Source organism: Triticum aestivum, chromosome 2A, assembly GCF_018294505.1.
Source record: "Triticum aestivum cultivar Chinese Spring chromosome 2A, IWGSC CS RefSeq v2.1, whole genome shotgun sequence".
In the NCBI taxonomy this organism is placed as follows: Eukaryota; Viridiplantae; Streptophyta; class Magnoliopsida; order Poales; family Poaceae; genus Triticum; species Triticum aestivum.
The window spans coordinates 262,379,924-262,395,541 of NC_057797.1; the positions used below are offsets into that span (position 1 = coordinate 262,379,924).

A 15,618-nucleotide genomic window follows, 5' to 3' on the forward strand; every position below is an offset into this window, starting at 1 on the left:
TGCCTTTGTCTCTATCACAGAGCCCACTAAGATAGATGAAGCATTTCTGAAGCCTGAGTGGATTCAAGCTATGCAAGAGGAATTACATCAATTTGAGCTCAACAACGTCTGGGAACTGGTCAAATGTCCAGATCCTTGTAAGCACAGTATCATTGGCACAAAGTGGATCTACCGCAACAAGTAGGCCTGGGCATTCGGTAGAAACCGAATTTTCGGTTCCTGCCATTCGGTTATTTTGTAAATTTGGTTAGCAAAGATAAAAACCGAAAATAGCTTGTAAAATGAGCTAACCGATAGTTCGGTTAACCGAGCATTTCGGTTCGATAATCGGTTTGTACCGTATTTGCTGAATGTGCCAAAGAATAGGCTGAGTGCCTCCCAGCGATTCTACCTGCGTTGTCTTATAGCCTAGCCATCCACCTCTTTGTGCGTGGCTGGCCGAGGTGGGACTAAACAATCAAACTGCAGCGCAAGCGTACTACATCAACCTCACGTGAAAAAGAAGCCCATAAATCCATAATAGCTTGTAAGTTTGGGCCTGCATGCAGGCAGGCAGTTTGGCCCATGGAATCTTTTTATCGCGACCGCACGCGCGCTCTCGAGGCTGCCTAGCGCGGGAGCATCGCTGCAGATTCACGTGTCGCCCATCAATGTTCGGTTTCCTGTTCGGTTAACCATGCTAATACCGAACCGAAGGAATTAAGTTCGGTTAACATAGCTAAAAACAGAATTTTTCTGTAGGAACAATAAAAACTGAACTTTCGGTTTTTTCGGTTTCGGCATCGGTTCGGTCTTCGGTTCGTCGGTTTTTATGCCCATCCCTAGCAACAAGTAAGATGAAAATGGCCTTGTGGTGAGGAATAAGGCACGACTTGTAGCTCAAGGCTACACACAGGTTGAAGGAATTGATTTCGATGAAACTTTTGCATCTGTTGCTAGACTTGAAGCTATTCGCATATTACTTGCTTATACTAACCATCATGATATCATCTTATATCAAATGGATGTGAAAATTGCATTCCTTAATGGTAAGCTTGAGGAAGAAGTATATGTTGCTCAACCCTCAGGTTTTGAAAATCCAAAGCATCCCGACAAAGTCTTCGGACTCAATAAGGCCCTCTATGGCCTCAAGCAGGCCCCTCGGGCGTGTGATGAATTTGCCTATATAATGAGTGAAGAATATCAAATGTCTATGATGGGAGAATTGAAATTCTTCTTAGGTCTTCAGATTCGTCAACAACGAAATGGCATATTCATATCTCAGGAGAAATACCTCAAGGATGTACCGAGGAAATTCGGCATGCAAGATTGCAAAGGAGTCAAAGTCCCTATGCCCACAAATGACCATCTATGCATTGATGAAAACGGTATTGACTTCGATCAAAAGATATACCACTTCATGATTGTTTCTCTATTGTATTTATGTGAATCTAGGCCAGATATTATGCTTAGTGTTTCCATGTGTGCCCGACTTCAACCTACACGGAAGGAATCACACCATAAGGATGTGAAGTATATTCTTCGATATCTAGCTCACACACCAACACTTGGATTATGGTATCACAAGGGCTCGGCTTTTGATCTTTTTGGATATTCAGACTCTGACTATGCTGGTGATCGTGTGGACCGCAAGTCAACATCTGGCACATGCCATTTCCTCGAACGATCCTTAGTCTGTTGGTCCTCGAAGAAACATAACTGTGTATCACTGTCTACTGCTGAAGCTGAGTACATTGCTGCTGGTTCTTGTTGTGCTCAATTACTATGGATGAAACAAACCATCAAGGACTACGGTGTCAACATGAAGAATGTACCTCTCTATTGTGACAATGAGAGTACCATCAAGTTTGCTCATAACCCAGTTCAGCACTCGAAGACAAAGCACATTCAGATTGGTCATCATTTTTTTCGTGATCATGTGTTGAAGGACGACATCTCTATTGAGCATGTGAAGACTGAAGAACAGTTAGCCGATATCTTCACTAAGCCCTTGGATGAAAAGAGATTTAGCAAGTTGAGGTGTGAGCTAAATATCCTAGAATCTTCGAATGTCCTTTTAAAAGGACACACATCCTAACATTTATACAAAATTGATGACTTAGATATGCAATACACAAAGTAAAGTTTTTCTTTAATCGATGAAGACTAATCCTCTAAGTATGAAGAAATTAATAAAGAATTTGATTCTCAGAATCCTACGACAATTGTACGCAGTGTCTGAAATCATTATTTTTATACGGTGGGTCACGCCACCACTAAAAGTTAAAAATCCTCAATCTGAGTTTTTTCTTATTATGAAATTCCTCAGTTGTTCTTCAACTTTGTTATGTCTTCACTCTTTCCATCATTTTTCTTCAACTTTGTTTTTCCTCTACAGCATTCACTTATTGCTATTTCTTCAAGTTGCTTGTTCTGCTAAGTGAATGTGATCGGATCCTTCCCTCTCTATAGTAAACTCTACTTAGTCTATTCACAAATTCTTCATGTGCGTTTTATTTGAAACTCGTTCAAAGTCTTCATTGTGTCTTTGTCAGCTGAAGAAATTGCAAACGAAACTTTAAGCTTATCTTATCTGAATTTTCGGCATTTGTCGCTCAAACCGTTACACATTCCACGATAATATTTATCTTTTCACCCACGATCTTCATCTCACAGTACGTGAATGACACATGTCATGCGAATGAGAAGGGTCAGGGAAACGTTCGTCCAATTTCTTCGGACAAGTAGTTTTTCACCTCGGCTATAAATACCCTCTCCCTTTCTCATTTTGTTTTTACTCCGCTCGATCTCACTCCCTCGCTCGAGCTCTCAAACCCTAGCGCCGCCGCTACTTTCATCGTCACCAGTGAGGAAGAGTTTCACTGTCTCGACCTCGTCGCCGCCGTACTCATGCCGACCGTGGATTTCTTCACTCCACTGTCGCCGTAGTTGTCTTCCTCAGCCAAGTTAGGGTGTAGAAGATCTGAACTGACGAGCTTCTAAATCTACACTTCACAGTTCATCGTGTTCTTCGTCAAGGGTAATTAAAAGTTACTTTTACTGTCCTTTTTTATTCTGATGTTTTCTTTATATCTTCAAAAGGTGTTTATTCCTCAACTCTACACACACTAAACACCTCACATATCATCTGCTCTTAATCTGTTTCTCTAAGCAACATTTTTTTTCTTCAAGATTTCTTAATTGTGTGGATTTTCAAATCTGTACAACTCTGGAACCTAAGTCAAAGAACGCTTAGTGAAATTCCTCGAGACTCGTCCGGTCAAATTCCTTAAACTTGTTTTTTTTGCAAAAACTTTTGAGAACGCATATGACCTCTTCAAATTCTTCGCACTTATACTCTGTTCACAGGTACACATGTCCGCTGCTAAATCTCCAGGTTCTCATCAACTTAACTCATTTGCAGCGTTCCTCGAAGAAAAGTTGCATACCTCTTCAGAAAACTCAATAGTTCAAAACCGTCAGCTGAAGAAAAAGGCAGATGGCAAGAAACCTCATAAGGGGGCAAGAGACTGGAGGTCAACACTATATTTAAAATCCGTGAGGATATCTATGATGAATATTGCACACCTGACGAGGCCAAACATGGCAAGAAGACCAAAAATCAGCGCAAGGTACGCATACAGAAGATAGAAATGAGATGGGCACGGGAATGAAGGGAATATCACTATGTCACTCCAAAATATATGAAAAAAATCGCTTTTCACCCTCCTTGCCCAAGACATCCATTGACACCTGGCCAAGAAGCTGATCCCACTAGCCTCAAGCGTGGTGAGGACTATCCTGATGAATGGGCCAAGCGTCAAGCTAAGTTGACCAAAGTAGCAACAAAAGCAGTGAGGAAATTTAATGAAGACTCTGTTGCTGCTGCTGCCACTGCTGAGGCCTCTACTAGCAAGCCAAAGAAGGTCATGCCTAAGAAGCCCGCACACAAGCCCAGTGTTTCTTCTTCTTCAATGCCCTCACGGCCAAGCTCTTTTAAGCCCTCACGGCCAATTCCTCAAGCCGCACCAGCTCCTTCAAAATCCTCAGCTCCTCCTTCCAAGTCCTCAGCACCTGTGCATCTCGCCTCGTGCCAAAGGACAACAGACATCTCAATTGCCTCAGGAGCCTCTGCAAGTTCATCAGCTCCTCTGTACTCTTCAACTGACCCCACTCTACTGAAAACCAAGGCCATTGCAGGACGAGGCACTAGACCAAGCCCTCAAAAAAAGCAGGTCGTCTTCCAAGTACCGCCTGATGACGACGAAGCTGATGATGAAGAACTCGCTAAAATCATCAGAGATAGGCAGCACCGGGCCGCTAGAGCCAAAGGCAGTAATGTGCCATTGATGCTGGATCCAAAGTTGATCCTCGACTTCATTGACTTGTGGCACAACTACCCCAACACACCTCTGCCTGAGCTGAACCTCACTCCTGGTCAAAGTCATGTGCTGACTCAATTCATTGACGAAGAAAAATGAAAATGTGAACAGGGAAAAAAGGTGAAGAAAGCACAGTACAAGAAAGAGCGCTTTCTGAAGCAAAACTTCTTGAAGTTTTCATCTGACGAACTTGTAGCTCTGCAATCAGAGATCAAGAAACTGAGTGATGAATTTGATCGCTACTATGCTGACTGGCTTGGAGCCAAAGTCAGATTTGTAAAGATAACTGAAAAATTCACTATCAATGTTACAGCCCCTACGCAACAAGAAATTCCTCAGGCTGAAGCATCTGCTCAGCCTACTGAAGAAAATGCCAGCACTGCTGATAATAATCAGACTGCTGAAGAAAATACTAGTACCAGGGCTGATGACTGCATTCCAGCCATTGATGAACTGTCAGGGCACCTCTAATGTTGCGCCTGAAGAAATTGCCAGGACAACTGAAGCTTGAACCGCTGTGCCTGAAGAAACTGCTTCTATCAGGGCAACCATATCTGTTGTGCCTGAAGACATGGACCCAATTTTCTCTGCTCCTCCTGCACCTGCACCAAGTCCAATTCTTCCTTTTGCATTAGAAGCTAAGAAGACCAAGGCTGCGGAGCGTGCAGCTGTGAAGAAAAGGAAAGCATCAACTTCATCAAACTCTTCAACTCCGAAGAAGATGGAGAAATTGACCAGCTCGTTTGACAATCCGATTGATATTGTTCCAGCCTCAAGCATGCCATCAAAGGAATTCGTTCCTTTTGATGAAGAATACGTTATTCCAAGCGGATCCGATGAAGACATTCCTTCTGCTGCTTCCTCAGAGCAGTTGGATGAAGAAATTGGAGTGGATGCAATCCCTTCAACCCCAGTTGTTTCATCATCTATGCCTCAGTTTACTGCTGAAGAGGTCGGCGGTGAAGAAAAATGAATGGAGAAAATGAGGATGTGGACATTGGGTGCACAACGCCCGTTCTGAATGATGACTTTTAGGAAAGTCAGCACCCCAATTCTCCGTTGTTCACTCCATGCAACAAATTCCTTAGTCGTCAGTGACTACTGAAGTTCAAATGGGTTCTAAAGAACCACACCCCACTCCATCCATCTCTAAACAGATTCCAGCCACTAGTGCTGATGACATTGCCGCTGAAGAATTGAAGACCCAGGCTGCCACTGAAGAAGAAACTGAAATTTCTCAGCCTGCGGAACCTGAGATCGCAATTCCTGAGGTTGTCATGCAATTGACTGACACTCCTCACCCAAGCCAAAGGATCCTTTCTCAAAGAACCAAAAATTCAAGTCTGATGACTTCTTTCACGAGTATGTTTTCTTCACAGACTACAACCCCTATGACTCTGCTCGCCTTAGAAGGAAGCGCTTCTAGACTGCCAGCCAAGCAAATTTCTATTCTTCACTGCTGTTCAACAAAAACAAAGTCTTCGACCATGAGCATATTCCTCACGTGGACATGGAATCACTGCCCTGCTTCATGCCAGTACTCAGTGTTCTTCATGACGCTGGACTGCTCAACTTTTGCACTGACATTATTGATTGAAATGAAGAGCTAATTCTTCAGTTCTATGCGACGCTGCACATCACAGGAGAAGCTGAAGATGTGAACACTTGGGTATTGGACTGAATGACAGAGAACACATATTTCAAAGCACCGGCCTCTGAATTACTTCATGCCCTGCCTGTCAGTCCTCCCCTTGAAGGCGCTCGTTGCATCTATCATGAACCTGAATTTACTGCTCACTACATGCAAGTGTTGATAAAGCAGCTGAAGCCCGGTCAAGTTCCAAGGACCAAATTCCTCGTGAAGGAATTGTTGTTTGTGCCTCGAACTGTCTATCGCATTCTGACAAAGACATTGAGTCCAATCAAAGGCCATGATTCAAATGATGAAGAAGTTGTTGGCATCATGAACAATCTGCTATTCAATATTATACATGGCATTCCTATCAACTACCATGATTTCTTCATGAGAACTCGGGCTAATATTGCACTCTCTCCTATATGCTCCTTGAATTATGAGATTCCTCAGAACAAGGTCTTCACTCAACTACAAGGCTGATTTTCAGAATCATGTCAGTTATTTGCCCTCCATTGAAGTTCTCAAGCGGACACTTTTCCCATCTGATGAAAAGGGCAAGGCTACTGCAATTATTGATGAAGGCATTCGTCCATTGGATGGTTTGTTCCACAAAGCTGCAGCCTACTTCACCAATGATGACTCTGCCACTCATGACCCTGACGCAAATGCTTCAAATCAAAATCCTCAAGGCACAGCTCCAAGGGTGACGACTGATCGTGAGCTTCTCCTCAGTCTTCACCAGAAGGTTGATCGCAACCACAAATGGGTTAAGCGTCAATTTGGTTCTATTCTCTACAACATGACTGCTACACACAATGCAGTGAAGAAAAACCATTACTAGCTCCATGAAGTCTTCGGTCGCACCTGGGCTGTTTTGTCACATATGTATGGTGAAGATGATCTGAAGCAAATGGGTTTCAAACAGGACCTTGAATGGTCTCAGCCGCCACCGACGAAGAAATTCAAGAAGACTAAAGTTCCTTCCTTGGTATACAACTCATATTCTTCATCACGCGCGACAGATGAACATGAAGACTTGAACGACACTGCGGCAGGCCCTACTTCAACAACCGACCCCAACAATGCTAGCGCTCCTTCATCGACTCAGTGATGATATTCTTCAGGGGTGTTAGTCCTTATTTTTCGTTCCTTTTGCTCATTCGATGACAAAGGGGGGGAATTTGAGTTAGTCTTCAAGCGGGTCTACTTATATGGGCGTTTTTTTCTAAGTTACAACTCTCGTTCTTTTGAAGACTTTGCTGGATCGAGTTGTAAACTTAAACCCGATAGCGGTCTGATACTTTTGTTGTGTTCTTCTGCATGCTTATTCCTCATATATGTTAATGCACGCATGCTGAATTACATCAGTCACCATATTTCATCATGCATTTCAAATTCTTCATATTATATGTTAAATGCATGTATGGATTACAAGATATAGGGGGAGATCTCCATGATTCTACTCTTTAAGTGTGCATTGCTTCAAAAGTTAATTCCTCACTATGCACATCTTCAGGGGGAGTTTTTCTGTATCTTGCAATCAAATTCCTCAATATCAGTACTTACACTTAATATGTTTATCCCCGTTGAAAATTTAACCTACATTGTTATCAATCACCAAAAAGGAGAGATTGTAAGTGCATCTAGTGCCCCTTATTGATTTTTGTGTATTGAAGACTTATAGGTTAAGGGACTGATGCGTTTGTGAGTGTACACAGGTCTATAAGTCTATGAGGAGTTTGATATTTACAGAGAAAGTCGGCCCCTAAAAATGAAGTTCTTCGACTGAAGACTTTCTGAAGACTTTAAAAGTGAAGAAATTGGTGTGATTCTGAAGACTTGGTATTCATTCGAGGAACATGAAACGTGAAGACTTTTGTTTTCGTAGTTTCATTTTCTCTTTCTTGAGTCATAGGAAACACCGTACTGTTAAAGGAGGTCTAGGAAATACTAAGAAAATTTTTCCAAGTGATGCTCAACTCAAAATCCTACACCTATCAATTCCTCTTTTGCCATCTCATCTATCCGGCCTTGATCACGTGGGAGAAAATAATTATGCTGATCAGATGCTGACTAACCCTCTTAACCATACCCATGAGCTTTGTGATGTTGTAGGAGAAAACAGCAGTGAAAACAGAGAAGAAAATGATGCACAAATCACTTCCCAAATGCCATATTTCATGTGTCATGGCGTGGAGGGCAAATCTGCCTTGGAACCCGCTGGATCCGCCTCGGGATTGCTGCAAGAGCAGCAGCGCAGGCAATCTGCGCCGGGATCGGTGCGGGCTAACGCGCCAAAGCCGACAGCTGCGCCGCACGCCCGCGCAACCGCCAGCGACTCCGCACGCGCCACACAACCGACCGCAGCTGGAGGTGGCCCCGCGCCCGCTCCACTCCGCTCGTCGCCTCACACCTGGCAGCCCCCAAGTGGCCAACGCGGCACGCGCTTCCCCGACGAGTCGCGCTGCTACAAGCGGCGCGCTGAGCCGCGGCTGATAGGCGCTGGATCCGGTGCTGGTCTGCTCGGGCCCGCGCAATCATGAGCCCATGATGAGCCGGTCGGCTGGCCGGGATCTTCTGCAGCCTCTACAGCGCCTAGGTCACGAGATGCAGCCACAGAAGATACAGGAGAAGCACGAGGCGAATCTGCCTCGGGTGTCGCAGCATCCAGAACTCCTGTCCCTGCTTCGGGATCTTCTGCACCAACTGATCCTGCTGCACCGTCACAACGAAGAACAAGACTACAACAAGGTGTGATCCAACCTGTTGATTATAAGCATATAACGAAATATGGCCTACTTTGTTCCACAGGTGAACCAGGTGAGCCAAGCACTCTTGAGGAAGCACTTCATGATGAAAAATGGAAAAAGGCAATGAAGGAAGAATTTTTGGCACTAGAGAAAAATAACACGTGGCATCTTGTTCCTCCACAGCAAGGTAAAAATCTTATTGATTGCAAATGGGTCTTCAGAATAAAAAGGAAGCCTGATGGAACCATTGACCGATATAAGGCAAGACTTGTTGCCAAGGGTTTCAAGCAACGGTATGAAATAGACTATGAGGATACCTTTATTCCCGTTGTTAAAGCTGCAACCATACGTCTTGTTTTGTCCATTGTTGTTTTCAGGGGTTGGATTCTCAGACAACTGGATGTACAGAATGCGTTTCTGCATGGCATTCTGGAAGAGGAGGTATACATGAAACAACCTCCTGGGTTTGAGAATGAAAATGCACCCTCATTTGTATGCAAACTTGACAAAGCACTTTATGGGTTAAAGCAAGCACCAAGGGCATGGTACTCACGTCTCTGCCATAAGATGCAAACACTTGGCTTTGTTCCTTCCAAGTCTGACACCTCATTGTTCATTTACAATAAATTGAACACAACCATATTTGTCCTCATTTATGTTGATGATATTATTGTTACAAGTTCATCTGATGAGGCAATAGCTGGATTGTTGAAGGATTTGAGTGCAGATTTTGCTTTTAAGGATCTTGGAGATCTTCATTATTTCCTAGGGATTGAAGTGAAGAAACATGATGATGGGCTTCATCTCTTCCAGGAAAAATATGCCACTACTTTGGTGAAAAAGGCTGGCTTGCAAGGTTGTAAACCCTCACCTACTCCTTTGTCAAGTTCTGAGAAACTGTCTCTCACAGAAGGTACACCTCTAAGTAAAGAAGACAGCACTAAATACAGGAGTTTGGTAGGTGCACTGCAGTACTTAACATTGACGAGACCTCATATTTCTTTTGCTGTCAACAAAGTATGCCAGTTCCTTCATGCACCCACTACTGTTCATTGGACTGCTGCCAAACGTATAGTTAGATATGTCAAAAATACTTTGAGCATTGGTCTTAATTTCAGCAAGTCACCATCTACTTTGGTCAGTGCCTTCTCAGACTCTGATTGGGCCCTAGATGATAGGCGCTCCACTGGTGGGTTTGCAGTATTTTTTGGTCCTAACTTGATATCATGGAGTGCAAGGAAACAGGCAACTGTGTCTAGATCCAGTACAGAGGCAGAATACAAAGCATTGGCAAATGCAACAGCAGAAATTATATGGGTTCAATCCATTCTTAAGGAACTTGGTGTGAGAAATACTCAAGCTCCATGTTTGTGGTGTGACAATCTTGTGCTACCTATCTATCTGCTAATCATGTGTTTCATGCAAGAACAAAACACATCGAGATAGATTTCCACTTTGTCAGAGAAAGGGTTGCTAATAAGCAACTTGACATTCGGTTTGTGCACTCTAGAGATCAAGTTGCAGATGGATTCACCAAAGCTTTGCCCACACGGAGTTTTGAAGACTTCAAGCATAATCTCAACTTGATGAAGTTGTGATTAAGGGAGGTTGTTAAACGTAGGATTGTACGTGACATAGGGATAGATAGAGATAGATGCTTAAGTGCTTCGGCTGGATAGATAGCTTATCTTCTGTAAACCGAACTCCTCTTATTCTCTCTTATCCCTTCTCCTCCAAGGATGTAATCTTGTATGCGTTGTCATCAGGGATGTGCGCCCCTGCCTATAAACATGCACGGCGCCCTCTCATACGAGGGTAAGACGCTTTCCACCTATCGCACAATCTCTATCTAGCCTACCAGCTTATGTCTAGTATATTTGGCTACCCCATGGTGCCTTTATATAATAGGCCCGGGTTACACGTGTTCGACTAAAACACCTAACCCTCTGCTAATTACAAGTCGAACTGGAGCACAACTCGTACAACTAATATTCAGCACATATTTTAACAAGATACACGCTCGATGTGAAGCAGAGAAGGAGCCATATGCCGACGAGATCATGCCAGCCATTATTGCCTTTCGACAACATCAACATCACGATCACAGACCGCATCACCATGGGAGAAGAAGAGAAGGTTAGGCACAGGAGCAACAGCATGAGCCATCACGTCAATGGAGGTTGGCTTCGGACTTCTTCTTGGCTTCATCTGGACTACTTTTCAGTGGTGAGGAGAGAGCAAAGGGATTAAGACAGCCTTGCCCTTGCACATTTCCTACATGGCAGTGGGGGGGGAGGGAGGGGAGAGGAAAGACTAAGTGAAGGGAAGACAGAGCATAGTGATGCGATTAAGTAGGGTTATTTTAGCAAACTCATTTTCCGAGAACGCTATGCGAGTGAAGTGAAGGGGAGCCTTGGCGCAGCGGTAAAGTTGTTGCCTTGTGACCATGAGGTTACGGGTTCGAGTTTTGGAAACAGCCTCTTGCAAAAATGCAGGGAAAGGCTGCATAGAAAAGACCCAAAGTGGTCGGATCCTTCTCCGGACCATGCATGAGAGGGAGCTACGTGCACCATGCTGCCATGCGAGTGAAGTGGGTTCAAATAATAATGAGAGCAATTTTCCCATGATCAAAACCCCCAAACCTCTCAATTGAAGCCCTGATATTTTGATGTGCATCAACATGTGTCATGTGATGCTTTTGCATTTCTCAAGAAAGTAAGACCTAAAATTTCACTAGCAAGCCCAATGGAATATCAGATGGACAATAAATTGTTAACTCCCAAAACACATGATGAAGCTCTTATATTTAGTATTCTACAAAAAATAGGTGCTACAACTTCCATTAAGCTTACCAGTTACCACAGCCTTCACAATATACATGGAATTTTGTAAGTGATGTCATTTGTGTTAGTTCATTGAAAACTAGGGCTGTTAGTTGATGACTAGTGCACCTAGGTACAATCTTTGTCTCTGCTCATTGGTCTTATAAGCCCTTTGTTGATGGTGAAGTTGGCAATTCACATTGCATCTTTAATCTTGCTCATGTAAAGCACACCAATGCACTATTTTTCAAGTACTTGTGTACTGTTTTCATGACCCAGGCCAGGCATGATAATGCATGGCTTGTACACGCTAGATCCGAACCCAGAAGTCTTTATTTCCTATTTATTTATGTTATATGTAATATGAAATTTATTTTCATCTTAAATAACACATTATGTCTATATATTTGCAAAATCTATTTGGCTGCAGCTGAGTCAGACTTTTGGTCAGACTGCACATGGACAAGTCTAGTTTCAAGTAACAGAAACCCAACCAACAGGGAGATTTTTCAACCTCAAATCAATAAGCAGATAGTCCCTGCATATCATCACTGTGTTATTTGCATAGATTAGGGATAATTGCACAGGTATTTTAACACATACAAAATTAACAAACTGAATACAACACATGAAGTTTAGCATCCTGATCATAAAAGACTACAAATGCTTGTGATATAAAGTGGTATGAGGTAGAGAACATACAGTCCATCAATGACCCACTGCCTTTTGGTATTGTCAAAGTGGCAATCAACTCCACTCCACGGATGCTGCTGAGGAATGCAGGGGTCACCATTCCAGCCAAATCGAAGAGGAAGACCAAGTGAACCCTTCAAAGTCCGCAGAGCAGTCACTACAGAGCACGGCAAAGGAGAGACTCAATATAGATACCTAGTTGCTAAACTCTGGCCTCTGGTGATACTCATTCGAATAGCTGTAAACTGAAGACAGAGAAAAGCTGTCCTACTTGTTTGCATTTAATAAAAGCATCTTTATTGAAAAGTAGATTTTGTCAACCATCAATTGATTATTACACCCTGAAATGGAAAATATCCTAGATGATTTCTGAACCATATTATGTATAGCAAGAATGTCAACCAAGGACTGCAAATGCCTGTTTCATATGGTTCACCAATAAAAAAGGTCTCCAAGCAACAAGCATATTTACTATATAACATAAACTTATTATTGCTTGAAATAAAAGGAAGATAATTTGGAGAGTGTCAAGCACCAACCTTCTTGAGTCAAGGTCTTCATTTCAGCTGGAATGATCTCAAAAACCTCAATCGCACTAACAATGGCATGTGTCCCTTCAACAGGCTGCAAGGTGATTTTTAGCGTTGTCCCACTGACAGCAACAGTTTTATTCAGAACAAGCGCAGTAAAACGCTCTCCTGTCATGCGGATTATATCAAGATCCTTGAAAGCAGTGTCACCATTGATAAGTACATCAAATACCCTTTGCTCTTCTGCAGTTATTCCATTATCAATCTCTGCAAAATGAAGCCATACAGAATAGTTCTTGTTTGGAGTAACATCCATTTCAAAGGATAACGTCGGCTGCCTATCAGTGCCCACAATAGCTGATTGGTACATACTTTGAGGATAAAAATTTGGTGCAAGCAATGTCTCTGCTATAACATTTTCAGTTGATATAGGTTGATCATCAGAACTAGATGATAAAGTTTTCAACCCTAACCAGAATCTGTCACCACCCCAGTGGATACCGTTTAGGTCTTCATCAAAAGCTGGCTTTCCAGAACCACATGTCAATCTTTTGGTAGTTCTAAGCACTGTTCCCTTTCCCCAAAGGGAACCAAACTTATAGGCATTATCATCTATTTGGAGAACTTCCATAGAAAGAATCGATGGATCGCCATGACCGGTGCTGTGGAAACAAATCGATAAGCTTGAGTCTTGAACAAAAACCAGGGCTTCCGCAAATGTCTTCTCATCATCGCTACTCCAGCCCGAAAGCAAAGAACTGAATAAAGTGCCCTCAACAGAAACATCAAATATTGGCTCACTATCAAGATTAGGATCAGCCACAAGGGCAAAGAAAAGCCTGACTTGGTAGTGCCCATTGGGAACATTGTTGATGTAGTAACAATTTTCAGGGCCATCAGACAGAGGGAAATATCGAAGAGTTTTCAGTGGGGGTACAATAAAGCTCGGGCGAGTGGCATTTGCAAACCTGCCACCAGTATAACCAAAATCTCGGTACCACAACGTGTTGGTAGGTGCCGTGTGGACATCGTCGAAACTCCCACAGCTTATACGGATGGTAAAAGGTTCTGAAAACAAGCAAGCATTTAGAACTGAATAGCAATGCTAGGAAGCATCAAGTAAGCAATTACTGTAAAATCAATGTACCATTTGGTTCATTGAATCATGAAAGTACAATATAGTAGAGAAATAAATTAAAGCTTGGACGTCTTCTTTCGTTTCCTCCTACTTAAATTTCCCATGCCTCCTTCCTAGCCTGAGCATATCTATCTTTAAATGACATACTACTATTTAGCAAACCAAATTGCACATATGAGCGGGAAGGGGCGGTAAATGGACTACTTTCGAGGGATAAGGAAGCTATCAATATGATTACATGAGCAAATGGATAGAATTCGTGGGTGGGTGGGGTGGGGGTGTCCAAAACTTGTGAAAATGTGTCTCCATCAAATTCTTCATTCCGTCAAACATCACAGTGCTAATAGCGCCCCAAATGCGAGGAAGGGGGAGCTCTCTCCGCAAATCTAGAAACGGAATGGTATTCCAAGAAATTGGCTAGCCTGAAACCAAACGGCCTCTAATTTTCGCTAGCCGTAGAAAAGGACGGCGGATAATCTATCAATTTGGGGAAGATCCACCTCACGTTACATCAGCAAACTTGGAAAGCAGGATGGCAAAGTAGGCACAAAATTACTCAATCTGGATTCTGGATTCTTGATTTTGGTAAGACTGCAAATATCGGTCGCATAAATAAATGCAAAAACATACCTCACAATATGCTACATTTAGCAGGATTGAGCAGAAATAACAAATTTTGAGGGAAAGGAAAGAGGAAGCAAGAAAGCTCACCTTTGCTAAGGTCGGCCGCGAGAACACCAAGAAGAGCTGACGATGCGGAGACAGCGAGCAGCAGCGGACACAGAAGAAATCTCTTGTGCATCGCGCCTCCCTCTCGCCCCTTCCCCCTCCCTCTCTAAGAAAGACGAGCCTTTTCTCCTTTGCTTTGGTACGCCAGTCCAGTCCGAGATAGTACTAGTATCTCTTTTGCTTTTTCTTCTCCCGCAAAAGGCCTGGCCTGGGAAATCAGAATGAGCTGTCTAAAGCTGAGACTGAAAATGGATCAGGACAATAGATTACTCTTTCACATAGTAGGATTTGGCTTTTGCATTGGCTTGCATGTAGTAAGAATTATATTACCCTTTCATTTAGCATTTGGCTTGTGTAGCAATGGCTAACCAACAATGACATGGTACTGTTGGAGATGCCCTAATAATGATGATTGCAGCGGTTGTTGTGTATCCCTTTTTCACCGTTTTAATGGAGGCATGGGAGCCGGTCACGCTCTTGGCCACGATCCACAACTCACGAAGTCATGAGACACACACACCACCCCCTGGATCTAACAATATTGGATGGACGCAGTAGCGCTGTAGTGCGGCACAACCATCCGAGCCGGATCTTGGGCGCTTGCACGCAGCTGAGACGTGCGCACAGGTACAGTTCATAGTCTCGTCCACTGGTACGGCGGTGATTAATGCGCGTGCCGTGGCGTAAACAAAGGGCAGATTCACGGGTACCCCAGTACTGTACTAGTAGAAGAAGAAGGCTCATGCTCAGCTCACCCAATTGTTGCGGCGAGTTAAGCGCTTGGGGGACAAATGTCGTGCACCCCATCAACCCAACAAAAATTAGGGAACCCATCGATGCAAGCACGTTAGAGCATCTCTAGCAGATCCCATAAACCGGGCCATCCGATAAAATAATCATTGTTTACAAGACGGAGCCTGTAAACCCGGATTGAATAGATCCCACAAATTCGGCCATCC

General features: G+C 43.3%; 1 protein-coding gene across 1 annotated transcript in view; it reads right to left on the reverse strand.

Annotated features, from left to right (window-relative positions):
• Window positions 1–15,023, reverse strand: part of LOC123188502 (receptor-like protein 4) — a 27,377-nt gene extending 12,354 nt beyond the window's left edge. Inside the window, exons 1-3 of the mRNA XM_044600651.1 lie at window positions 14,642–15,023; window positions 12,802–13,860; window positions 12,272–12,419 (exon numbers count right to left, since the gene is read on the reverse strand). Coding sequence (XP_044456586.1) covers window positions 12,272–12,419; window positions 12,802–13,860; window positions 14,642–14,732 — 1,298 coding nt within the window. The 5' untranslated portion in view covers window positions 14,733–15,023. The remainder of the gene's footprint in view (window positions 1–12,271; window positions 12,420–12,801; window positions 13,861–14,641) is intronic.
• Window positions 15,024–15,618: the final 595 nt, after the last annotated feature.